Here is a 27083-nt window from a genome sequence, read left to right on the forward strand (position 1 = left end):
GAGAATTCACATGTGAGGCTGGCTGGCAGTGAAAGCCGAGCCCAGAGCCTTCTGGCTCCTCGGGATTCCTGTGGAGACGTTGGTGACCCTCGGGACTGTGTGTGTGATATTAGGGGAGCAGGTGTGTCCCTACTAACAGGAGAGTGGAAACCCCCACCCTGTTGACGGGCACTCTGCAGCCACAGGGCGGATTTTAATCAGAGCAGTGCCACCCGCCCCACCCCCTCCCTGGCCAGCCGGAGATAGCGACTGTTTACCGGGGCTGGTTGCTGAGGTAAACACTGCCCAGAACGTCACTCAGAGCCTGTGACACATTTCTTTCCCTCCTCTCCGCACCGCCCTCTCCTGCCCCTGCCCACCGACCAGACCGGCGCTGTAAGCTGAGAAACGTCAGGCAGCGCGGGTTTGGGTGGGAACTTGATCCCGCCTCATTCGCCGGAGTGCAGTGTGTGACTAATGCGGCCACGTCAGAGCACCACGGCCGGGGCCGGTCAGACGCCTTCGGGGAGACAGACCTGCTTTAGTCCTGCGGATGCTCCCAGTGTCAAGGACAGCTCCCCCTGCAGCCCCGCGAAAACGTTCGCTGCTCTTGCATGCCGGCATTCCAGCTAACGTCTTGGGACAATTTAAAGTATCTGAACAAGTTTCCCAACTTTCCTTTGCAGCCGAATCTTATAATGGGGTGTCGTTCATGTTCTAGAGCAAGTAAAAGCAAGATTATTTAAAAAGGAAAAAAACAGCGGCTGGCCCTGTCAGAGGCGGTAGCAGCTCCAGGTGCTGCGCGTGTCGCTGACGACATGAGTAAGTTCCGACTTAGACGAAGGTGCCCAGAAGATCCATTCGAAGCCGTGATTCCTCCTGCAGCCTGCTGCAGACGGATGGTTGTCGGTCACTAAGACTCCAAAAGACACATCCTCCCAAAGGGAATGCTACCCTGGGTTCCAGATTATGTCCCACCTCGTCCGAGGGTGGGCCGGTCATTTTTCAGGAACCGTTGCCTCATTTAAAATTTTTCTTTTAAATGGATTATGTTTAAAAATTTCCCATGGAAATTCTTTCCCCACGTCAGGCTTTCCAGCCCGGGCCAACCACTTAACTAACATCTGTGGGCAGACCCTTCATCCGTCGGTGACGGAGCCGGGCTCAGTGATTTTAAGGGTCCCTCTAGGGCTGTGATTTCAAATGGAAGTTCTCGATTGTTAGAGGGGCCGTGTCTCTGCTTTTTAAATTCTGGAGTGAGGTGATGGGAAGCGGGGACGTACGGGGTAAACTGGAAAGGACCCGTGTGCGACGCCGGCAGGGCGAGGAAAGCCAGCCGCCTCCGCGCCCGAATCGGCATGGAGGTACCACCCATCGCCCGCGGTCGCTGGCTCTCCCTGGGGAGAGTGGCGGCAAGGGGCCGGAGAACCCCGTCAGAAGCTCCTGGCCCGTCCCTTGTCATCCTGCCTTGCTCCTCCTCCACGCTGTGGCTGTCTGGGGCGCTCCGAAGACTCGGCCGGTGCGGCAGGAGGGATGTGTTGAGCCAGCCTCCAGCCTGGCGTCAGAAGGCTTCCGGGGCTGTCCACACTTTCTCTGGCCTCGCACAGTCCCCACCTGCTGGAGAGTGTGCACAAGGGAGAAAAAAGACAGAGAGCAGGTGCAAGTGAGAGGGAGAGACAGGCTGGTAGAGGAGGGGCCGTGATCCAAGCGCAGCACAGCGACGAGCCGGGGGCCGGGCCCGGGGCCGGCTGAAGGCGAGGCGGGCGGCCGGCTGGCTGCAGGTAGGCAGCGCAGGCTGGGAGGGACCCTCGTGCCCCCGTTTGCTCCAAAATATGTCTGCAGGGTCATTATGGGGAACTCGCTAGGGCTTGGGAGTGGGGAGAGGGAGCCGGGAGGGGGCTGCAGGGTGACTAGGACCCAGACTCGTTTTCTCGAGGTGACCTGGCTGGTCAGAAGCCGAAGCCAAATGTATAAACAAGTGTGACAGGAAGCAGGACCGAGGACACCGAGCAAGAAACACGGTCTGGTCAATTAGAAATGCTGCGTTACGGGGCCATGGCCTTAGGCCGGTGGTTCTCAACGGGGCTGATCCGGGCCCCCAGGGGACATTGGGTGACTTCTGGAGACAGTCGTGGTTCTCACGACTGCGAGAGAGAAGGTGCTCCTGGCGTGCAGTGCGCAGGGACCGGGGATGCCGCCCAGTCTCCTGCAGGGCCGGGGCAGCTGAGAAGGCGCCCCCGGCGCGGCAGAGGCTCGGGCCACTGTCCCGGCCGCGCGTCTGTCCGCTCCCCGCCCCCCTTGTCACGCAAGCAGCCCTGCTGTTCTCAGCTGTCACAGGCGGCGGACTTCGGGGCAGAGTGCCCTCCAGCCCGGCCTCCGTCCTGCTCCACGAAGTCACGTCGGTCAGTCCCATCCTGGCAGGCGCCATCGCGACTGCCACTGGCGGGGACGCCCGTCGAGCGTCCCGTGGCTCCCTGTGCCACGCGCCTTGTCAGTGTGGATCGGGGCCTCTGGCGCCACCCTGGCCATCCCCGTTCCTGCAAAGACGTTGGCTTGGGGGTGGAGGTGGCACCGCACGGTAGCCCCGCCGGGGCCCGGGGCCTGGGCTCCACACCCGGTGCACGGAACCCGCTTGGATTGATTTGGGGGGCAGGGGGGCATCCCAGTTCAGCTCTTTATCAGAAGTCACAGGGAGCCTGGCCTTCCCCGCACAGCGACAGCAAAAGTGTGTGCAGCGCAGGGAGGAAGCTGGTAGAAGACACACCGTGCCCCCGGGGGGAGGGGAGATGGCACACGAGCTCGTGAGGTTCAAAGAGGACAGAGAGGGACCTGGAAAAGAGATGGCGGCAGTGTCCGGGGTGGGAGTAGCAGGAGTTGTCGCGTGTGCACAGCCAGTCGGGTCACCCTGGGGTGTCGTGCGTTCTGAATAGCACACCGCCTCACCCACACGGACAGCCCTGTGGGAAAGGGCGGGGCCAGTGACCGCGGGCGTCCTCGTTGACAAGGTCCCTCCAGTTACGAGGAGGAATGCAGAGCCACTTCTCCACGTGACCCACATGACCCCAACAGGGAGGAGCATGTGCGAGTCCAATGGGTTCGCGTAGTTGCTTCACGCGGATCCTTGCGGTTGGTTTGTAGCCCCGGTGACGTGCGCTAGGCGGTGGCGATGCCTGCAAAACCCCGTTGTCATTCCGCGTTCCCTTTGCCGCGAGGTGGAGGAGCGATTCATACGGGAAGGAAAGGTTCGTGGGGTACCAACGGCGGGAGCCTTGGGGGCCTTTGCGAACTCGTGCCTCGCTCTGTTAAAGGAGCGGCAAACCCAGCTCTGCCCTCGCGCCGAGTGGCCGCTGGCGTGTCGCCTGACCTCGCAGCCGCAGCCTGTAGGGTGGTTGCTCCTACAACGGGGCTGGTTACGGAGTCGCCTCCTCGGAACTAAGTAGGACCACACGTCCGCACTTAGCCCGTCAGTGCGGAGCTGAGCTGACCGCCGCCACCGCCGCCACCGTGACTCGCCCGCTCCCTCCCGCCAGGCCGCACACTTGACCCCGAACAACGCGAGCTGGGGCGCCGACCTCCTCCACTCCCCCACTCCGCACACAGCGGGAAGTCCGTGCGTAACTTCCGACTCCCCACAACTTACCCGCAATAGCCTGCCGCCGACCAGAAGCCCTGCCAAGCCCTACGCAGCCGAGCACCACGTGCGTTGAGTTGCACGCGGTGTTCTCACGACCAGGTGGGCTAGAGGAAAGCAAACGTCGTTGAAATCACACGGGTCATCTGCATGCGAGTCTTGCAAATTATCACAAATCTCCACACATTTTTCAGGATACATGCCGGGAAAAACCTGCACGGTCCAAATCGTGCAGTTCAAGGGTCCAGCGCACTTTGCTTACTGAGCACTGGCTGGGACCCGGGCTTGAGGCGAGCACGTGCGGTCCGCCATTCCACCACTTCCCCCGCCCACACACTCCTTTCGCACATTAAGAAACTGAGGCCACGGCCACAGCGAGTGACAGAACTGAGATTCGAACCAGGTCGAGTGAGGCCAGAGCCCACGCTGCTGCCCGCCCCGCCCGGCCGGACACGCGCCTTGCTGTGTGTGCTCAGAAGCCGAGTTTCTCGTTTATGTGCTGAAGGCTGTTAAGTCCTTTCCCTGATGGGACTACGAACCAGTGGCAAGTAGGGAGGGGACCAGGCGTCCCTCTCCTTAGAACAGGTCACTCGGGCTACTGGGCGTCCCCTCTCTCGAGTTCGGAACTCTGGGACCGCCCAGAGCGGGCCGCACTGTTGCCTCCAGTGATAGCCATGCCCAGAGCCAGCTGGTGCGCAGTACTCGGCCTGCTGGGGGACCACAGGGTCACCAGGCAGGTGTGGCCCCGAGGCCAAAGGAGACACCCAGTGACTTCTGTGACGGAGGAAATGCAGACCTGGCGAGTTCGGGGGAGGAAGTTCCCTTTTGGATTTGCATGGCACCTGAGGGTGCCCAGGTCGAGAGGCAACTGGGAATGGACCGTGGAGCTGGGCAAGTGGGGGTGTGGGAAGGCCATCTATACTGAGGCGACAGCTGGGGGGTGGGGACTGAGGGGGGCTGAGGGATGAAGAGAGACCATAGCGCGCTGGGGAGGCACCGTCAGAGGGAGGAAGAGACCAGAAACGAGGGGACAGGATGTCAGGGAGCAGCACCCAATACTGTGGAGAGGTCAAGTTCAGACGAGCCTCTGGGACCCCGAGGATGGCCGTGAAGGCCTCGGGGAGAACGTGGGGGGAAGAGCATGCAAGGGGCACGAAGGCGCCAAACTAGCGCAGGCCCCCCGCCCAGACGCTGGCCAGCGAGGGAGCTGAGGCCCGGGGTCGCGGTGGCCCGGGGTCGCTGGTGGACTCGGATGGCGCAATGGAACGCGGAGCCCAAGCGGAAGGCGGAGGGCGGCCTGGGCAGTGGGTCCTCTGTGGAGGCGGAGGCCCTGAGACCCGGGCCCGCTCCGGACCAGAGCTCTGGAGGCGCCAGGGACCGATGGGCTCTGCCGGCCTCTGTCCCGGCCCTCGGCCTTGCCGCCGCGGCAGGAGAGCTGCCATAGGCCCCACGGGACAGGAGCTGAGGGTGCTAGGGAGGGAGGAGGGGGACGTCGGCGTCGCACCGGGGTCTGGGCAGATGGAGGGTCACAGACCAGGAGGGGTGGCCGGAGGGGAAGGGGCAGAGGGCACGGGGCGAGTTACGCAGTGGGAAGCGAGGCCGATGGCTGGGGGAAGAGGCCGTGTCAGAAGGTGAGTGACAGGTTACGGTTTCAGAGTCTAATCCCAGGGGAGGGAGTTACCTATCGAGAAAAACCTGTATTCTGAGATTTTTCTCCCGTGTGCGTGTGTGCAAATGTGTAGACACAGGTCCCTCCGCCACCCCCTGTTAACCATCGACACTGTCAGTTTTTCTCTGCTGGGACTAGTCAGCATTCAGCTTCACAGAGCGGCATCGGGAGTGAGGACATGGCAGCGGGCCTTCCGAGAGGTTTCGGCCCTCTTTCTCGCCTTAGCCTGTGCTATGCGCGTGTGTGCGTATGTGTGTGTTGTGTGTATGTGCGTATGTTTTTGTGAGCGCATGTGTACATGCATGTTTGTGCATGTATACACGGTTGTGTGTGCACTTACACATGTGCATGAGTATGCATGTGGGTATATGCTGTGTGTGCTATATATACACGTGTTTGTGTGCACACGTGTGTTTGTGTGTGTGCACATGTGCTTTTATGTGCACCTGTGAGTGTGTATGCTTGTGAGTGTACAACGCTTCTTGTGCCCAGTTGCCCAACACAGAAAGGCCGGTCGCCTGCCCCCATGCTGGGGAGAATTCCCACTTCCTGGAAACCCAGTCTCGGGGTGTTATTCTTCATAAGCGATGGAAATGGAGACCTGCCTTCAGCATTTGCTGGGTGAAAACGGCGGGGAAAGCTGCGAGGTGTTTTAATTCCCAATTTCCCCTGGATCCATGACATTGTTAGTTGCAAGAAAAAGAAGTTCACATCCAAGTCAAATTAACCAGACCTTAGCATGAACAATTTTTAAATCAATAGTCAAATCATGTCTCTAAGAGGGAAGTAGGTGAGTCCTCGGGTTAGGACAGGGGGCAAGGCCGCTGTCCTTGGAGTTCAGAGAACCCTGTCCCATGCACCCGGGGACGGGAGCTGTGACTGCAGGGGCTGACGGGGCCTGGCTGTGTCTTGCCTGGACCCTCTGGTGGGCAGTGGACGGCCAGTTTCCAGGGCTTGAGCCTGGCCCTGGGCTGGAGAAAAGGGGAAAGTCTGGCTACTGAAGGAAACAGGCACAGATGCCCAGTTCTTACTGCCAGAAGGAGGAATCTGACTCTGCAGGTGCTTTATTCCTGAGAAACTCAGAGCCAGCCCCGATCCTTCAAAGGCCATTGCTGCAAAAGAAAGAATTCCCGGAATTGCCCGAGGAAAGGCAGGATGCCCAGAAGGAGGGCTAAGGGGTCGCCCTTGGCGCAAGGTGGAATTCGAACCCTCGGAAGTGGCGGGGAGCCGCTGCAGGGCCCCTCGCTTCCGCCGCTGCTTCCACACTCCGCGTCTGGCTGGGTCACGGCAATGTCGTGTCCAGGTCCCCGCGGTGCCGTCTTTGTTATTCTCCACCTGTCATCAAGTTCATTCCCTCTCGCTGTTCATCCAGCGTTTGTCAGACACGGCATTTGTTTAGAACAGTGGTTCTCCTTTGGGGATGCTGCCCCCAGGCGACATTCGGGCAGTGTCTGGAGACTCAGGGCAGGGGGAGGAAGTGCTCCCAGGGCCCGGGGATGCTGCTCAGCACCCCACAGTGCCCAGGACAGAGCGTCAGCAGTGCCGAGGCTGGGGTCCCCGCGTCTGCGCCAGCCCCGGGCTGAGTCATCCAAGCATGAGAATGGACACAGTTTCCGCCAGGTGGGGCGTGAAGAGTCTACTTTTCGGCAAGGAGATGGGCACTTAGTTCCCTGTGGTGCCTGGGGCTGGGTGGGGGCCACGCACAAGCCGGGACAGGTAAGACAGAACCTAAACCACGCTCGGCTTGCTTCTGAGACCTGGCCTCAGACCGAAGGGGATCCGAGGGCAGGAAATCAACCGGATGCCTCTGGTCACCACAGTGCCACTCAGAATGTCAACTAAAGTGTCAGGCAGAACCCGGGTTTGGAAGAACTCCAGAGTGTTCTGGACTTGTTGCTTCTTGTTCTTAAGGAAGAAATTAATTGCTTTCTTGGGGCAAATGAACCATAGTGCCATCCAGATGCCACCAAGTATCAGGAGAGCATGAACCGATGGCCCAAGGAGGCCTGTGTCTCTCCCCAGAGTGAAAGGTCGTGTGTCTCCCAAAGCGGAAGTTAATTACCCAATCAGAATGAAGGGAACTAGAAAGTTCGTGCGCTCTTCCCTAATTACCCAGGGATGACCGAATGCTTTCTAAATGTCGACCGGCCCCCTGTGAGGCAGGCGACCCCTGCACTCAGCGCCGCCGGGGGGTGGAAAGGAGATAGCCTGGTCCTGCCCTGCCCAGTGAGTCAGCCCCTGTGGAGCCCTCTGCGTTTCCTTCTTTTCCTGTCATTACCAGTTGCTAGGCAACCAGAGTATTTTTCCTGTAAACAGACGCGTCTTCCCTTTGTGCCCGGGCAGGTCCATTCATCGAGGCGGTAACCCAGGGCTGCTGACCGCCTTCTCACTGTGCCCCACGTGCACAAGGGCCTCGGCAGGTGTCCCCACTGCTGAGCGGTATTTCCAGAAGGTCGGACGTGCCTTTGGGTGCTGGTTCTGCCGGGGAGGGGCTTGCAGTGACCCGCGCTTCCCTGCCTCGTTTCTCCAGGCTGCCCTCGTCTTGGACCAGATAGCAAGTGGAAAGTGCTGGGCTCAGAAACGTCACACCAGCGTGTCTCTGAGCCCCCGGGACCTCTGGGCGGGCCCGGCGGGGCTGGGTCAGGTCAAGACTCCCTGCTTCGTGTTGGCCACACCAAGGCCCCTGGGCCCAGTCTAGAGGGGCCACAAGGAAGAATGCTCGGTCCCGCCTCCGGAAGAAAAATGAGAGAGGACAAATAAATGCGACAGACAGACACACTGCATGGTTCAGACAGACACACTGCATGGTTCCCCGTCCCTGTCCCAAGTTTCAGGTCAGAGCAGAGCACAGACCTGCACTCGTACCTAGGAGACCGTGTCTAGGGTGACCATGGGCACCAAGGAGACTGACCCGTGTGCCAAGGTAGGGATTCCCAGCCATCGCCTTATCGCCTTGACTGTGGCTGGTCGGTGCAGTGTCCTCGGGGGATCTGCCAGGTGGAGCAGCCACTGCGACCCAGCCTCAGCCTCCGCTCGTCCCCGCCCTGCGCCGTTCAGACTCTTGTTAAACCGTAGACCAGTTTCCTCCACTCGACACCACGCACTTTGAACTTCGCCCTCGTGTTTCTTTCTTATCAGAACTCGCTCCTGTGTATTCGTGAGCCGCACTCCCCGAGCTTCTTAGCTGTATCTGCCTGTATTTTTTTAGAGGGTGTTTTAGGAACTACCACGTGTATTTTTAACTTACCACAATCTAGTTCCTCATTCATCCCCCTGATGATGGACATTTGGGTTATCGCTACTTTTGACAATCGCGAATAAAACTGCTATGAACATGTTCATACAAGTTTTTTTTGAAGACGTGTCATTTCTATTTCTTTTGGATAAACACCCAGGAGAGAAATTCTGAGTTAAAAGTTAGCTGTTACTTTCTAAAACCACCAACCTTTTTTTTCCAGTGCGTTTGCATCATTTTGCATCCCCACAAGTATGTGAGTTACAATTTCTCCACATGCTCGCATTAGTTGTTGTCAGATTTTTTTTTTTAACCATTCTAGTGAGTGTTTAGTGGTATCTCTTTGCAGTTTTGATTTGCGTTTCTGTAGTGACTAACAGAGTCGAGGCCTAGTTCACATGCATTTGGAACATCTGTATATCTTCGCGAAGGGCCTGTTCCAGTCTGTCGCCTAGCAGGTTATTCGTCTTTCTATGATTGAGTCGTAGGAGCTTATTCTATATTGTGGATAAAAGCCCTTTGTCAGACACGTGTTTTGCAGACATTTGCTCCCAGATCGTAGCTTGCTAATTTGTGTTCTTGATGAAGTCTTCGAATGAGCAGAAGTTTTAAATCTGGATGAAATCTAAGTCATCAAGTTTTTCTTTTATGCTTATTACTTTCCGCATCCTGTGTAAGACAACTTTGCCTACACCCCTGTGTTTTCTCTGAGAAACATCAGGGTTTTACAGTTTTAATTTTTATGTCTAGATCTGTTATCTAGCTTGTAATCATTTTCGTGTATGCCGTGAGGTAGGGATTAAGGTGGGCTTCCCTGCCCCCATATATATTTGTTTAAACAATTTCCTTCCTCTGTCAAAATGCCTTGACACCTTTGTCAAAAGTCAATTGAGGAGGAAATGAACTGGGGCTCTATTAGGAAAAAAATCGATTGACAATGTCAGTATGGGTTACCCTGGTTACATTTTGCTGGATTTGATTTATTTTGTTATGATTTTTGCATATGCGTTTATGAGAAATATTGGTGTAAATACTGTTCTTGTAATAAATATCTTTATCAAGCTTTGGTACCAGGGTTTTGCTGACCTCACAAAGTCGGTCGGGAGGTGTTCCTTTCTGTCTTTCCCGATGGGATGTGTGTGTTAATCCCTCTGGCAGTGCTCGGTGGCAGTTACCACGAAATGGCCTGCGCCTGGAGGTTCTCTGTAGGGAGGTTTTCAATAATTCAGTTTCTTCGTTAGATATGACATTCACATTTTGTATTTCAACTTTGATCACGTTTAGTATGCTTTGTTTTTCAAAAAAAGTGTTCACGCGATCTCAGTTGTTGAATGTATCAGCTAAGTTGTTCATAATAGTTCTTTATTATCATTTGGATTTCTGTAAGATTAGTATTGGCGGATCTCGTTTTGTGCCTGATGTTGCCAATTTGTGTTCTTTTCTCTTTCAGTTGTTTTAGGGGTTGTCATTCTTTTCTAAGATTTTTTTAGAGCAGTTTTAGGTTCATAGCAAAGTTGAGAGGAAGGTGCAGAGCTTTCCCACGTGCCTTCAGCGCACACAGGCACAGCCTCCCCCGGTACCCACGTCCCCGCCAGAGAGGCGTGTCCATCATAGCCGGTGGAAGCGACCTGCCACGCCATCGCCCTACGCCCACACTTCACATCAGGGTTCGCTCTTGGTGCTCTGCTTTCTGCGGGTTTGGGCAAAGGCATCGTATTATACAGAGTATTCCCACTGCCCTAAAATCGCTCCGTGTCCCACCTATTAATACATCGCTCCTCCCCACTGCACTCCTGGTGGCCGGTGATCTCGTCACTGTCTCCGTATTTTCCTTTTCCAGAGTGTCACATGGTTGGAATCATACAGCGTGTACACCTTTACCCGGGCTTAGTCGTATGCATTTATGTCTCCTTCATGGCTTTTCATGGCTAGATAGCTCATCTCTTTTTGAAGGAAATTTCAATTTTGAAGAAATTTTGAGTTTGTTTTTTCCCATTGTTTGTGGAGTTTTTTTATTTCATTATTTTTTCTTTGTTATTTGCTTCTTTCTACTTAAGATTAATTTGCTTGTCTTTTTATAGCTTCCTAAGGTTGAAAACGTAAACAATTGATTTTAAAGCTTTTCTTTCTCATCTAAGCTTCTAAAGCTAAACATTTCCCTCCAGGCACTGCTTTAGATTCGTCCCACAAATTCGATGTGTGGTGTTTTCGTTGTCGTTTAGTTCAAAATATTCTCTAATTTCTCTTATGGTTTGTTCTTTGACCTATGGGTCATTTCAGAAGTGTATTTTAAGTTTTCTAATATTTAGCATTTTTCTAGATATCTTTTTAATCTCTATTCCATTGTGGTCAAAGTATACGTATGCTCTCCATAATTTTAGTTTTTTGACATGTATTAGGACTTGTTTTATGGCCCAAACATGACCTATTTTAGTGACTATTCCATGTATATTTGAAAAGAATGTGCAGAATTTGATCATTCTATAAATGTCAATTCAATCAATGTGGCTGATAGTGTCACTCAGAAACTATGTATCTTTACTGATATTTTGTTTAGTTTCTGTCGAAATTCCTCAGAGCAGGCTGAAAATCTTCAACTGCGATTATTTATTTATCTATTTCTTCCTTCGGTTCCATTTCATTTTTTCTTCGTGTATTTTGAGGCTATTTTACGAGGCGCATACACATCGTTAATGGTTATGTCGTCCTGATGAACTGGTCATTTTGCCCTGAGGAAACATCCCTCGTCCCCAAGACCTCATGTCTGGTCTTGCAGTCTGCCACGTCTGCCCGTCACAGCCACTCCGGCTGTCTCAGGACTAGAATCCGCGCGGCCTACGTCCCCCCGTTCCGTCACTTCCATCTGTGTGTGCCTCTGTGTTTAAAACGGGGTTTTTAGGCAGCGTGCAACAGGATATCATTTTTTAAATCCAGACTGGTCATTTCTACCTTTTACGCAGCGTTTAATCTATTTACATTTAATGTAATTATTAATACGCCTGAATTCGGGAAAGCCATTTTGCTATTTGTTTCATCAGTCTTTCGATCCTCTGTTCTTCATTCCCTGCCCTCTTTTGGGATATTCGAACATGTTTAGTATTTAATTTTATTTCTCTATTAGTTTTTAGCTACATCTTATATTTTTTAGAGGTTACCTTAGGGATTACGAGATGCTGCTTCAATTTACCACAAACTAGACAGAGTTAATATTTTGCCCCATCATGTGTGACTCCATTTACTTCCCGTCCTTTGTGCTATGGTTATACAGACACCTCCACTTCATATGAACCCCACAATAGAGTGTTATACACTTTTTGTGAAATAGTACATTTTTTTAAAGAAATTGAGAGAAGAAAAGAAAACCGTCTTTTGTAATCAGCCACATTTCAGGTGATCGTTGTACCTTCTCGCAGATCTGGGTTTACTCGCTGCGTTATTTCCCTGCATCCTGAAGAGCTCGCTCTTGCGTTTCTCATAACGTAGGCAGCAGAAGTTCTCAGGTTTTGTTTATCGTAAAATGTCTTTGTTTCACCTTCCGTTTGAGGATAAGGTTGCTGGCTGTAGAATTCTGGGCAGTGGGTTTCCCCCGGCACGTGGGGGTGGCGCGCCTTTGTCTCCTGGTCCCCGCCGTTGGGCAGTGGGTTTCCCCCGGCACGTGGGGGTGGCGCGCCTTTGTCTCCTGGTCCCCGCCGTTACTGACAAGGAGCGCGCTGCCATCCACGCCTCGCTCCCCTGGCTGAGCGCGGTTTTTTCTCGGACTGCTCACTCGCTGCCTCTCCCTCTCTCTCTTCTCTCTCTCTCTCTGATTTTAGCACTTTAACCATGACACACCTAAATCATTTTCCTTTTTATTTACCCTTCTTGGGGTTCACTGAGCCTCTTGGACCTATAAGTCAATGTCTTTCACCAAATTTGAGATGTTTGGTCGTTCTTCAAATATATCTTTTCCTCTCTCGCTCTCACCTTTCTTCTGGTGCTCCAGCTGTATGTATGGTAGATGGCTTGTTCTGCGCATTTTTCTTCATCTTTCTCCCTTGGTTCTTTGGGTTGGGTAAATTCTGTTGATCGGTCTTCAAGTTCATAATCTCTTCCTTCTGCCGTCTCTAGTCAGCTGTCGAGCACATCCAGTGAAACTTCCGTTTTAGTTATTGGACTCTTCAGCTTCAGGATTTCTCGTTGTTTTTATATAGTTTGTCTTATTTGGCCGAGTTTCCCATATGTTCATCCATTGTGCATGTAACTTCCTTTAAGTGCCTGAGCATATTTCTATTAGCTACTTTATCTGCATCACCTGCTTTTGTTGTAATTGACTCCGTTTTTTGTTCTTGAGTATGAGTGACAAGTTCCCATTTCTTCTCATAGCTCATGGTCTCTATTGAGTCCTGGACATCATGAATGGTGTGTTGTAGAATCTCCATCCTGCTGTGTTCCCCTGGTGGCATTTAACTGGGCTGGACTCCAACTCTGTACCTCCTACCGTGGGCGCCATTGAAACCTCCTCTTAGTGTTCATCTTCAAGCTGCTGGTTTTTCTCCAAGACCCCTGGTGTCCCCCCAGCATGCGTGTGGTTTGAAGATTTGAGTGGACTCTACAGGCAGATCCGGGGGCTCACCCCCTCTGTGGCTCTCTCTCTTTTCCAGGACTTCCCCACTAATGTTCTGAACTTTCTCCTCTGACACGTCTACACGAGCTGCTGCCTTCTGCCACCCAAGCATTTACAGATTGGGGCGTACCCTCAGGGCCAGAAGCCAGGGTCACCAGTCTGACCTGCGACAGCGGTCTTTCAAGGGTGGATTCCCTCAGCATCTGCCTGCTCCAATAACTTTAAACAGCTGCGGTTTTTGAAATATTTTCCACAGATTTTGTAATTGTCATCTACAGGAAGGTTAGTGCAGCCGATCCGCCCCCGGTGGTTCCCAGCAGGCCGTGGCCTTTCCCGGCGTGTGGCGGTGCCACCGCAGTCTTCACCCCTGTCTTCACACGGCCTCCTTCCCAATGTGTCCCTTCTGTCTCCTGTGAGAACACCGTCACTTGGTGCAGGGCCCGCCCTAATCTAGCATGACAGGGCAAACCCGCCGAGAAGGCGTTCCGACGCACCCCAAAGCTAGAGCGAAGGAGAGTCGACCAGAAAAGGGGTCAGCAAGGACAGGGGCAGCAAGGACAGGGGCAGCAAGGACAGGGGCAGCAAGGACGAGAAGCCGAGGCGAGGGGGCGGCCCCGCGGCCAGGCTTCCGGCTTCTCATTCTTCAGCTCCTGAGTCACAGTGTAAAGACTTTGTTTACCCATTTCCTTCGAAAGGGACACACAGTGAGGAAGGCCAGGAGTGTGTCGCCGGAAAAGGCCTGCTGGCCGCTCTCGGCCTTTACCGCGCAGGTTCCCTGTGGTTTCAGCCATGGGAAACGAAGGGTCTCATTCTGTGGACGGCGGCCACTTAGAGACTCTGTTCCTCCTGCTTCCCCTTCGCAGGTGTGGGGAGAGGGGTCGTCAGCGGTCGCAGCAGAAACCTGCCTTCGCGCCGCAGGTGTCCTCCTGGCCTGGCTGCAGAGCCGATCAGCATGGCGCAGTCTGAATGCGGCTCGATGTCACACTCGAGTTCTCTCTCCTGCCCCCGACGTTAATCCCATCTCAATCCTTACCTTGATTGCGTTTGCCCAGACACTATCTCCAAGTAAGGTCACATGCCGAGATTGCGGGTGGACATGAATTTGGGGGACACTATTCAACCCACCACAACTCCCCAGACTGATCTGTCCATGGTGCCCAAACACCTGTCTTAAGGTTTAAGGGCTGCGCCTGCCTCCCGGGGTTCTGGGACCTGGTGAATCGCTTTTATCGGGGACGGTATAAGCTTCAGGAGCCCACTGTTGTCATTTCACACCGGCCATGGTTATTCCCATTTGTCTTTGAATGCTGGCTGTCCCATACCCCTCGTGACCCCAGCCCACCTGCGGCCCCCTCCAGTCCCGTCATGCCGGCCCGGCGTGGCCCAAGAACTGCACACCGGGTTGCGGGCCCCAGGCCTCAGGGTTTTGAATCTGGACGGTGTAACTTTTCTACCCACCTGCCCAAAGCACAGCGCTTTATCAAACCCAGATCATGCGAACCGAGCACCGGCAGCTGTGGCCCGTGCCCGGCGCCTGTCTGTGTAAATAAAGTTTTGTTAGAACACAGCCAAGGTCATTCATTTACACGCCCGCCAAAGCCGCTCTTGCGCCGCAATGGCGGAGCCGGACCGGACGGCCAGGCCCCTCTGGTTCCTCACGGAAAGTTCGCTGGCTCCGGTCCGGACGATGTCACACCGGGCGTGCATGCAGCTGCCGCACGGAGCGTGGTGCGTCAGGCCCGGGACCCAGTGCAGTGGGAACTCCTCGCCGTATGGAGGTGCAGCTGCTCCCCGCCCGCCCCCGGTGCGCTCAGCCTCCTCCTTGCTTCAGCGAGGCTTGGGCTTTGGAGCAAGGTCATCTCCGCCTGTGGAACAGGAAGTGGCCTCGGTGAAATCAGCGTCCTCACTTTACCGCTCGCGGATTCTTTCGTGAACACGTCTAGTCCCCCTGCTCCTAGCGTCACTGCCGTTACCCACTTCCCGGGGTCACATGGGAACAAAGCGGTGTGTAGTGTGCAAATCACGATTCAAGCGCGGGGGGAAACGATAAAGAAGAGACTTCGAGTGCGCAACTTCCAGCAGAAAATTCCAAAGGTTTGTCTGTCAGTAAGACAGACAGCGGGAGACCCAGGAAACCCCGCTGGAAATTCACAACGTCCTCCGAAAGGCGGAGGGAGTAGGAGGTGCCAGTCACCGCGGGGCACTGGGGACATCTAGTGGTGAGGCCTGAGTCAGGCTCACGGGCAACGAAAATGCCAGACCGAGACCCCGGGTCCACGCAGAGGCTCTCCCAGCTCTCGTGAATCGGAGGCATTTGGTGGGGGACTGGGGACAGTCATGGAACGTCGCTGTCAGCAAGCCGGGATCGAGCAAACTCACGCAGGGCCAAACACACGCACAGCTTTCTGCTTCCCTTAGGCAGGTTATTTTAGTGTTTACAGTTTTTCCTTGGATTAAAAAAAAAAAAAGCTTTTGTAAAAAATCATTTCCATTTATTGCTGTGGGAGGAAACTTTCGGGGTGCTAGGGAAGCACACGAAAGTTCCAGCGCCGCGCCCTGCCTGCTGCGGCGCATGTGCTGTGCCACTCGGGCCCGGCAAGGCCGTGGCCGGGAGTCGCCAGTGGTGGGGGTGACGTGCTCGGAGCCAGGGCCCGGCCGGGACAGGGACAGGGACGCGGGTGCCTGACCGCACGGCCACCTCCTCTCTCCGCGGTCTGCGTATTTCTTTGTTTCTCAGATCCTTAAGGTAGCGGGCGGTTTATTTGACAGTGAAAAGTTCGATTTTCTGCATTTTCATAGGAGGGTCTTGTACCATCTGCCACTTTGTTCTGATATTAATTGAGCCTTTTTATGGAGAGTTTTAAATTACCTGTTTGAAGGATCTCTGTGTCTGGTCACAAAGAAACACACTTTTATGCTTTTTCATGGTGAATATGTCTAGGCGCAAGGCAGTTAGATTTGCGACTAAAATCCCTGAGGACGTTTATCCAGCCCAGGAGAAAATGTCTCTTTACTCTCCCTCTTTATTTGCCCTCTGGAAAACACTCGAATCAGCAGAGGGAGGGGCCTGGGCATTCCTGAGCCACCTTCTCTGCCCCGAGGGTCTCCCTGTCACATCTGCTTTTTGCTGTGTGTCTAAAAGCCCCCAGCAAGCAGTCGGAGATCCCAGCCCTAAAAGAGAGCACTGCCCAAATCCGACGTAGTCTAGACTCACCTTTGAAGGGAAGATTTCTTCCACCCTGGGAACAGCCCTCTAACACAGGACCACTTTACGGAGAAGGCAAAAGATAAGCGAGAATTCTTAGCATTTCATTCAAAATTAAATCTAGCATTAGAATGGCTATATTCTTTGAAATTTGTGGACAGAAAATTTTCAAATTAAGGCTCTCTCAAAATGAAAACACTGACTTGAAAAGCTATCTGCACCCCCGTGTTCACTGCAGCATTATTCACAGTAGCCAAGATATGGAAACAAGCAGTCTCGGTGTCAGTTGATAAACAAATGGATAAGGAAGAGCTGGTACATATGTGCAAAGGAATATTACTCGGCCATGAAAAAGAGCGAAAGCCTGCCATGTGCAACCACATGAGTGGACCTCGAGGGCATTGTGCAAAGTGAGGCAGAAAAAGGCAGATACCGCGTGGTCTCTCGTATATGGAATCTTAAAAAATAAAAGTGCTCATAGGTACAGAGAACAAACTGCTTGTCACTAGAGTGGGGTTGGGGGTGAGTGAAATGGGTCCTGGCCATGGCCACCACGTCCCTTTCAGGTTCCAGGGCTCCTGTTCCTGCTAGCGATGCATTCAACCCCCCATGAGCCTCAATGGCAACGTCCCCACCCCCCTACGCTCCCCCTCTCGCCCCCCAGGCACACCATCTGCTCCCTGAGCTGAGCCTTCCCGCTGTTGTTCAGGGAACCCCCTTTCCTTGGCACTGTGATCCCTGAGCAGTGTGCGCCCTGGGCTTCCCGACTTGGTCTTCCCGACTCGGTCTTGCCAGAAAGAGGAATGTGGCTGGCTCGGCTCCCATGCACACCTGCGGCCGCCCCTCAGCCCTGCGCTGCCCAGCAGAACTCCCCGCCACCAGCCCCGCGTGGCCCTGAGTGCTGGAAATGTGGCCGGTGAGCCCGAGGAAGTGAATTTTACAGTTTATTTAAATCAAATGAAATTTAAATGCTGTATGGCTACACAGCTAGTAGCCACCATATTGGACAGCTCGGCTTTAGAGCATGTGAATGTGAATCCTTAATCTTCTTTCTTATTTTTTATTTAAGGTGAAATTCACATAACATAAAATTCGTCATTTTAAAGTGAACAGATCAGTGGCATTGTTCGTACATTCCCAGTGCTGTGCAGCCTCCCCACACCCCATCCCCGTCTCGTTCCAGGACACTGTCATCGCCCAAGGAAGAAGCCCCATCCTCGTCAGCCGTCACCCCCACCCCTCCCCCGCCCCTGCCAACCGCGCCCCCGCCTCCTGTCTGAGGATGGGCGTGTTGCAGGCATTTCACGTAAATGGAGTCACACACTGTGGGGCCTCTCGTGAGCATCGTGTGTTCAGGGTCCACCCACGGGCGTCGGCGCCTCCCTCCTTTTCATGGCCGAGCGACACTCAGGGTGTGGACGGACTCGTTGTGTTGATTTCCGTACCACCGTGTTTGTCTGTCTTCGGCCATGAGCCCATGGAGGACCAGGTCCCTGCTGACGTCCTTTCCTAGAGTGGCATTCGGAATACAAAGCAGAATTCCTATGGCCGCCGACGTTAGGGTCCATGTCAGAAAGTCACAGAACCAGAGTCGGCGACTTCTAAAGCCCCAGCTTTACAGAAACAAAACACCCCGATTCCTCTCTTGACTCGGGTGCATTTGATCCTTCAGATCTTCGTAGCTCTGCGTGTCCAGTTAGTTAGTGTTCTGCACAATGACAGAGCCCCACAGCAAAGACTCGACCCGGGAGGCCAGACAGCCATGGGGACCAGGAGCCAGGGCCTGGTGCAGGAAACCCACACTGAGTCTTGGTCCCAGAATTTACTGTTCTGAGGCCCTGAGACGTCACGTACCCCTCTGGGCTTCATTTTCCCCTCGCGCGTCACATGGGACAAGCCCAGCGTGGACCCGGAAGCCACGGCGTGCTGCCGGCACTCTTCCGGAGGCAGGTGGTGTGGCCAGCCGGCCAGAGGGTTCTCCTCACCGCTCGGCTCTCGGCTCAGTGCCAGGGACAGCTGAGTCACCTCGCTTTCTATAGACCCCAAAGAGACAAGGCCGCCGGGGGCGGGTGGAGGTGCATGTGCTCCTGTGTGTGTGTGCGCGTGTGCATGCACGTGTATCGGCCTGCGTGTGTGCTGGGGACGCCCTCCCCCACCTTCCTCTCAATCCCACCTAACTTTTCATGCAGCGACAGAGGAGCCGGCGGCAGCAGCTCTGCTTGTAACCTGTGTTTGTTTCCAGGCCTAACCTCTGACAAGTCTGAATGTCCTTCTCTCCTTCCCTTTTAGAGGGTGCTGGTCCAGGCAGCGGGCTCGGCTCCCAAAGGGGCCCAGATGCAGCCAGTCTCCCTCCCCAGAGTCCAGCAGGTGCCACAGCAGGTAACCACAGCACAGGCGGCGCAGAGCGTGCCAGCACTTAGCGGGCCGGGGCCCTTCCGGACTGTGCTTTCTTTGCTGTCATTGCTGCTCCTTTTTCTTTGATGTCTTTAGTTCCTTACTAAAGGGTTCTTTGGAATCTGTTTCTTTTTGAAAGATCTTCTACAGCAGACAGTTCTGCAGCAAGCCAAGATAGTCTCTCATTCATCCAGAAATTCAGTGTTTGGGGTGCAAGCCCGCCCCTCAATAGAACGCTGGGTGCTGAGGTAGACAGGCAGACAGAAAGCGAAGGTTCCAGGCCGAAGGGACATGGAACCTCCTGGGAGGCAAACCCCTCGGCAGGCAAGTATCGTGCCTGCAGACAAGCGCCATGACTGAGGCAGCGCCTCTTGTGAAATTAAATTCTCCGGGAACAGAGCTTGACAGCGTGGGCTCCCCAGCGCAGCCCAGACTGTCAGCTGAGCCGGTGGAGTCTTGGGCAGCCAAATGGAAAAGGCCAAATGTTTTGGCTTTGCGGGCCAGACGGCCTCTGGCACAACCTCTCAACTCTGCCTTGTCTCCAAAAGCAGCCATAGATGTAAAGAATAGGGTGTGGCTGTGTGCCAATAAAACTTTATAAAACTGGGCAGGCCAGATCGGGCCCAGGGTTTGCTGGTTCACACTCTGTAAGGCGTGGGGCTAGTGGGGGGAGCAAAGTTCTGAGTGGGCCCACGAGGGAACCAGCAGCTCCTTGTCGGCTCCTAGAGGGAGGGGAGACCAAGACTGGTGTCGTCATTCCAGAAGCTTCCCCTCCTCTGTGGGTCCGGGCCTGCCCCACCTCTTCTCGGGGCGGCCCGGACTTGTGGGGTGACTTGTGCGGTTCACCCAGTCCCCCAGAGCAGAGCCCCCTCTGCATGGGGACCTCGGGGCTCGCGACATGCTTTCACCCCGGGTTGGAGCGTGTGCGAGTGCACACCATGCCATGCTGCGCGTCCTCGGAAGTGGGACTCGGCTTCTCACAGAGGCCCAGAGCGGGGCACGACGAGACCCGGCCCTCGATTTTGTCACCCCAAAACGAGGTCGGATTAGGCATTGGCTAAGGTCTCCTCTGTGGCGACTTCCGAAGCCCTCCACGCAGAGCTCTGGCCTCCGCCACAGGGCCAGTGTCCCTCGGGCGCCACCAGCCGAGGCGCTGGCCTGATGGGGACCGGGCCGGCTGTGCTGGGCTCTTCCGTCGCCCCGCCCTCCACGCCCCACTCCAGGCCCCTTGCTCCTTCCCACGGCTCAGGCCGTCGGAGGCTCTCCCCAGCGTGGCTGTCAGGACACACGGCCCTCTGCAGGGCAGTGGGTGCCAGGACCACCGAAGGGAGCTGGGGGGGGGGGGGTGTAGAGCGTGACCAGCTCGGCCCTCCGCCCTGCCCTTGGGCGTGGCAGGTCCCACTCAGAGGCTGCGGTTCTGCGCACCGCTCTGGCCTAGCTGCCCCGCAGGACCCACCCTCTGCCCGGTGGCGGGTGGCCTGCAGGGACCTTCCCAGCCCTGCTCCGCAGCCTGGCTGCGAGCCACGGGCAGGCCGCCTCCCCCACGGGACAGACGCCACGGCCTCGCTCCCCTCATCAGCGGAGCAGTGGCGGCTCCGTTCCTGCGGGGCCTTTTGGACCATTTCTCCTCGTTTCTTTCCAGAAGCACAAGCCGTGGGTGGGAAACCCGCCACGTGGGCCTCAGTGTCCGTAAAAGGGGCTAGCGGTTACCTGCAGTGTGAGCAGTGTGGAGCCGCCCCCGGAGGACAACGGCGCGTAACACGAACTGTCTGATGTTTCAGGTGCAGCCTGCGCAGCACGTGTACCCCCCGCAGGTGCAGTACGTGGAAGGCGGGGACGCCATCTACGCGAATGGAGCCTTGTACGTGCCTTCCTCTCCCCTGCAGACAGCCCCGGGCCACGCTCGGGCCTCCCGCCCCCGCCCGCCCCACCCCTGCATCTGGGGATGTGTTTGCACAAACCCCTCTCCTCGCCCCTGGACGATATGCTGCAAGCATGACCAGGGCGTTCGGGCCTCAGGGCCCTGCGGAGATTTCAGAAATCACATGCCTTTGTAGTTTTTACTTCTAGAAAAGTCAGCCTTAAACGAACTCTGACCCAGCTTCTGAGCGTGAAGCGCCAGCCCTCACAACCCGCACGCCGAGTCCACCTCTGCTCTCTCATCCCGGCCTTCGTTAACCTCTAGCTTTGTACGATGTCGCAACAACTTGACTCGCCATTAGTCAAGGATTTCTAGGGATTTCTGCTTGAGAACTATGTGATGCTTGGGGCAGAAAATGACACATTTCCCAGGAAGCGCCTCGTGCTCGAGACACACACTGTTTGCTCATGTGACTTCAGCAAGTCCCCTTCGGGGGTGCGGGGTGCGAGGGCGTGCTTGTGGTCAGAGCCGTGTGAGCTGCAGCACAGCACTGCTGGCCCCGAGCCACACACGGACCCAGACGAGCGCGTGGGACACCCGTGACCTCGAGCGAGGTGTGGCGGTTGTACAGCGTCGACCTCCTGGGTTTGACTGTAGGACAGGCATATGCAGAGGAGGCCATATTTGATCCAGATGCTGGAGGCATATTAGGATTACAAACTATTGGTGTGACTTAGAAATTTTTTATTATGTAATTTTATTTTATTTTTTTAACTTTTTGTTTGGAAAGAATCATAGACTTACAGGAAGTTGCAAAATTAGTATACAAGGTCCCGTGTCCCCTCCACCCGGCCCCGCCGGGTGGTGGCATCCTCAGTGACATCGGGACGGTACCGCTGACCAGGCTGTGGGCCCTGTTCAGTCTCAGCAGCCTCTACGCGTCTGTGCGCGTGTGCGCGTGTGCGTGTGTGCCCGTGCGCTTGTGTGTAGTTCTCTGCAGTTTTATCCCAAGTGGAGATTTGCGGAGCCACGATGAGATGCAGAGCTGTTCCCTCTCCACAACGGAGCTCCCTCGTGAGACCCCCGAATACACTTTGAGTTGTCGAATGACCAGTGTTTCCATGAGTCAGGCTGACGTCCTGAGTACTTTCAGAGACGATCACTTTGAACTTGGCGCTGTGTGGGCGTGTCGTGCCTGTCAAACCCCGTATGCTCAATGTCGTGCGGCTTCCGCTTTCACGGGAAGTTTGGCTGGAGCCCTTCGAGACTCAGAGGAGACACCTTCTCTCTCTCTGACAGGCGGACGGCCTACGCCTACAACCCGGAGCCTCCGATGTACACCCCGAGCGGCGCGGCGTCCTACTTCGAGGCCTCGGGCGGAGCCCAGGTGACGGTGGCCGGCTCCTCCCCGTCCGCGGTCCCCTCCCACAGCATGGTGGGCATCACCATGGATGTCGGGGGGAGCCCCATCGTCTCCGGCGCGGGAGCCTATCTCATCCACGGGGGCATGGACAGCGCCAGACATTCGCTGGCCCACACTTCCCGGTCGTCGCCAGCTACGGTAGGTCCGGGGCCCGAGCAGAGGGTCAGCAGCGGGCCGGGCGGTGCGGAGCGGGCTGCGGGACGCCCCAGGGCCCGGCAGGGACCTCGGGTCCTCGGCGGCGGGAGGGCAGGGCCTCCTTGGGCGCTCGTGAGCACCGCGCATGAGCGAAAGCCCTGCGCGCTGGCGGTGCCGTCGCGGTCCCCGCCGTCGCTGTCGTCAGCCTCTTACAGGCGGGGTCCGACCGTCAGCACGGGGACCGGGCCGGGGCGAAGCGCCAGCGCGCGGTGCGTCCGAGCGGCGGCCCGCCTCTCTCCAGCCCAGCTCTGAGCTCCAGACTCCGAGTTAACACGGGGTGAAGCCGACTTGGGGGGCATCCAGTCCCCCGAGTGCTGGTGCGCCTGCAGATTCGTGGAACCGCCGCCGCGGTCAGGACCGGATAGCTGCTGCGCCCCAGACTCGCTGGGATTCATTCAGGGTCACGACCCCCACACCCCCCGCCCTGACAGCTGCTGACCCTCTCCGCGTCTCTGCGGGTCCGCCTTCCCCAGACCATCCCGTGAACGGATGACTTTTCGAGTCCAGCTGCTTTCACTCAGTGTGTGACCCTCGAGGCCATCAGGTCGTGGCATGGCCGGTGCCCCTTCTCTGTGGCCGAATTGCGTAGGCTGCACAGGCTGCGGCCCCCGGTGCTGTTTCCAGCTTGGGGATCCCTGCGGCCGGGGGCGCACGGTCACCTGCCTGCGGGCCGCTGGCTCCCCGGTAGGCAGGCGGGCGCTCCGCCTGGTCGGGAAGCACCCGCGTCTCCCCAGCGGGAGTGGCGGTGCGCGGCTCCACGCCCCCGGTGACGCGCAGCGTTCCCGTCGCTCCTGGCCGCCGGCACTCGGTTGTCCCCGGCGTTTCCACTGTAGCCGTCCGGTCCGGTTTGGTGGGTGTGTGAGCTGCGTCTCCCTGTGGTTCTAATTTGCATTTGTTTATTACTTTAGGTTGGTTTCAGGTGTACAGCACAAGGGTTAGACATTTATGCGGTGACCGCCAATACTCTAGCAGCCATCTGGCAGACACACAGCCAGCCCGGGAACAGTAACCCTGTACCCGGTGCCCGACTCTAAACCCTCGACTCTTCTGTAACTACTAATTTTATGTCTTCTTCCCTTTGCTTTTTTGCCCAGCCGCCCAAAACCTTTCCTTGCCACTAATGATGGTAAGCTGCTTTTCACGTGCTGATTTGCCTTTTTGGCAAGATCATGCTTTGGATGTCATGCCTGAGAACTCTGCTTATCCCCAGGTCATGAAGAAATCCTGTTTTCTTTGAAAGAGTTTACATTTGGATCTGCTTCGTTTTGAGATAGCTTTTGCATAAGACGTAAGATTTAGTGAGGTTGATTTTTAGGCATTGAAACCACCAGTTGTCCCAGCATCCTTCGTTACAGACTATCCTTCCTCCACGAGACTGCTTCCGCGCCTTCGTCAAAAATCAACTGGCCGTGCGTGGATCTGTGTCAGGACACTCCGCCCTGTGCCATCGAGCTGCGTGCCCATCCCCTCGCCACGACCACCGTCTTAATTACTTTGTTCTCCAACTTTACTCTTCTTCGATCTTGTGGAAGCTAAATTTAGAATTTCCTATATAAATTGTGGTTTAGTTTATAGCTACAAAAAAAAAAATCTAGTGATATTTGGATTAAATAGCATGAAACCTGCAGATCGTTTTGGGGGGAACGAAGTGCGCCCTGGCGTTCGACATCGGCCTTGAGACCTCGGGTTAATCCTGAAGGGGGCACGGAGACCCGGGCGAGGGCGCACGTCCTCGCCTCGTTCCCAGGCTCGGGGGCACATCGCCTCCCACGGCCTCGCCGCGTGGCTTCGGACGTGGCGACACGTTTTCCCGAGTCTTTACATCTGGTTAAATTATCATCCGCATTATAAGTCGTAAGAGTGAATTGCCCAAGTGACGCGTTTCTGATGAAAATTTCTGTTGCGTTTTTCTTCTTAACAACGTGGAGTGGAGATGCGAGACGGAGATCTAGTCATTTCTGCCCAGGCGGAACCTCCGTGACACAATGTAAAGGGCAAAGTGCCCAGGGCACCAAATTTAAGGAGGGGCTCCCCTCCAGAGGCCAGCCCGCCCTGGCAGGGCCGTGGGCACGAGCCCCCCAGTTTTCGGTCCTGCACGCCCCTTTGACCCCGCCCCAGTCCTGACTTATCCCTCTGACCTAATCAGATTTATGTGCAGCACGCACGTGTAATATTACATAATTTTAAAATATTTAATCAGTGAAATAAAGATGGGCAAACATTAACAATGCCCTATTTCCCTAAGCCAGCCTCCCCCTCCCCCCAGCGGTGAGCCCACTGTTCCCCCCATCTTCCTACCTGGCCCTTCACTGTGGGGCAGCGGTTCCTTCCTCGCTGAGTCATTCTATGATTTATGTCCCTGCCCTCAAAATTCCAGATGTGCTGCTTTCCTTCTTTTAAACTACTCTATTTTCTCTGAAGATCTAAAAGAGTCACTCATACATTTAAACTTTTATTTCCTCCTCCTGCAGTCGCATAAGCTGTGTTTTAGGACAGAGGTCCCCACTTTCCCCCATTCCCTCCAGGGAACATCCTTGTCCCAGGAGGCATGGTCCTGATATCAGATAACACCACAACTAGCCTGCAGAGGCGGGTGTTGCTTCCACAGTGGTCATCGCTGGCCCTTGGCAGGGGCAAACACTGTGCCACGGGGCCCTCTTCATGAGGTTATCATGGTATAAATGAAATGGCCACCTGGGTAGACACGATGAACTCAGAGAAGGCAGGAATATAGCCCTTAAGTCTGATAAAATCAAGCTAGGATTGTACATGAAAGGAAAGGAATTTTTAAAATTTCTTTTAAAAATTTTAAATAATTGGCTAACTTTAATATACTTGAGAGCTATTAAAATGGTCTGCTGTCTGTTACTATGTTAGGTTCTTGAGACACTGTATCTTTGATCGCAAGTCATTATGCATTTTCTGTCCTCCTTCAAACCAAGCTCTTAAAGCAGGTGTTCTGTTAATCATGTAGTGAAAACAGATAATGTTAAATGGCCAATAAAGAGGAGTACGTACTGCATTGCACCAAATCATAAATAAAGGTGAAGCTCCTGGTAAGTCAGGAAGTAGATACGCAAGTGGTGTACATAATACCAAGATGTGACAGAGACAGGCGTGACGTCAGGGAAAGCTGCTGGGCCCGGGGTGGGCATGGGGCAGCCCTGCGTCCATCCTCGGCTCTTCTGTGCTGATTGACATGTGCATCCATGCATGCATGTACCACTTGGATAAAATGTTAAAATAACAAACGCCAGTCAAATATAAAATTCGTTTTTAAGTATATTTAAAGATTAAACGCTATATTCTCCAGCCACCAAGAGGACTGATCAAGGCGTTTGTGCTTGTACAATAAGAATCCCTTTGTCAGGTCTGTAAGGAAGCCCCTGGACTTCAAGTTCAAGTATGAGATGCTCCTTTTCCAAGGATGCTGGATGCGCGGCCCACGTGGTTCTGGGACGTGGTGCCGCAGCGCCCTCTGCTGGATGAGCGTGCGCACTGCGCCTTCAGTCCGGGCTTCTGGGCATCAAGCTTCTCACCTGGCCTTGGAGGCTGGAAGTGGTTTCCCGGCCTTCATCGCCTGCAGATGTTTAAGCGATATTGTAATTTTAAACACAGCGAACACCTTGGGAGTTTCCACTGTACATTAATTCTCTGTATCAGTGGCCTTGTCTGGATTCTAATTAATAACTATGGGTTTCTGAGAATGGTCTTACACTGCAAATCTTAATTTGTATTCTTTCCTTCAATACTCATGAGCCATACTTTTTATCCGTCGGTCTTAAATATGTCCATCAAACCTCTGGGTGCCCCCAAGACCCTTTCAGGGGCTCCATGAGGTCAAAACTTTTCATAATACTTTTAATCCGTTAATTGCCATTTTCCCAGTGTTGACACTTGCACTGATTGGGCAAAATCAACATCGCCGAAATGAGTGGGCACGAATCAAGGCAGGAATCGAGGCTGAGGCGTCACATGCTCCTGGAAGTCCCTGTATCCTTCACCATCATGCGCTTACTGTGAAAAAGAACAAGAACAGAGAAATAAATACCAAATGCCAGTCTCACTTGAGAAGGTCCATGATGGAGCCATAACAATTATTAACTTTATGAAATCGCGATCCTCGAGTACACGTCTTTTTAATAGTCTGTGTGACAAACAGCTGTTCTGTGGCCTGCCAAATCACAGAGACCATCTTGAGGAAAAGCTCCTGTGCAGATGAGTTATGAACAGAACTAGCCACTTCTTTCATGAAGGGCCATTCGTGCGTGAAAGAATAACAGACAAATTATAATTATTTGGATTGGGGAGGTGGCAGGCATTTTCTCAAAAATGAACAGATGAGCCTGATGTAGCCAGGAAAAAAACTGACGGATTTTTTTTGCTAATACATTTTCAGCTAAAAAGAGAGAGAGAGATTTTTAAAAATCAGTATCTTTCAGAGGAGGTTGGTAGCAGTATTAACAAATGCGATATTTTTTAGATACTGTAAATGAAATATGGCAACATTTGGAAGATCTGCAAACTCCGTATTTCCCAGTCACCAGGACATGATGTTAAAACCACACTTGTGAGCAAAAGATTCGTTCAAATTGCAAGAGACACTAATGGATTTTTAAATCAGTTATATATTTTTTTATTGAGGTAAAATTCACATAACATACAACTCACCATTTTAACCATTTAAAAGTGTACAATTCAATGGTATTTAGAACATTCACAGTATTGTGCAACCACTACCCCACCTAGTTCCAGAACATTTTCATCACCCCAGAAGGAAACCCTGTCCCGGTTAGCAGTCACCCCTCACCCCTCACTCCTCCTCCTCCAGCTCCTGGCAACCAATCTACTTTTGTCTCTGTGGACGTGCCTGTTCTGGACATGTCAC

General features: G+C 54.3%; 1 protein-coding gene across 1 annotated transcript in view; it reads left to right on the top strand.

The window, feature by feature from the left end:
- Nucleotides 1–27083, top strand: part of RFX2 (regulatory factor X2) — a 77323-nt gene that overhangs the window by 25990 nt on the left and 24250 nt on the right. Inside the window, exons 3-5 of the mRNA XM_036233367.1 lie at nt 18612–18701; nt 20498–20577; nt 21877–22138. Coding sequence (XP_036089260.1) covers nt 18612–18701; nt 20498–20577; nt 21877–22138 — 432 coding nt within the window. The remainder of the gene's footprint in view (nt 1–18611; nt 18702–20497; nt 20578–21876; nt 22139–27083) is intronic.

This window comes from Rousettus aegyptiacus, unplaced genomic scaffold (genome assembly GCF_014176215.1).
Source record: "Rousettus aegyptiacus isolate mRouAeg1 unplaced genomic scaffold, mRouAeg1.p scaffold_m13_p_16, whole genome shotgun sequence".
Taxonomy (NCBI): domain Eukaryota; kingdom Metazoa; phylum Chordata; class Mammalia; order Chiroptera; family Pteropodidae; genus Rousettus; species Rousettus aegyptiacus.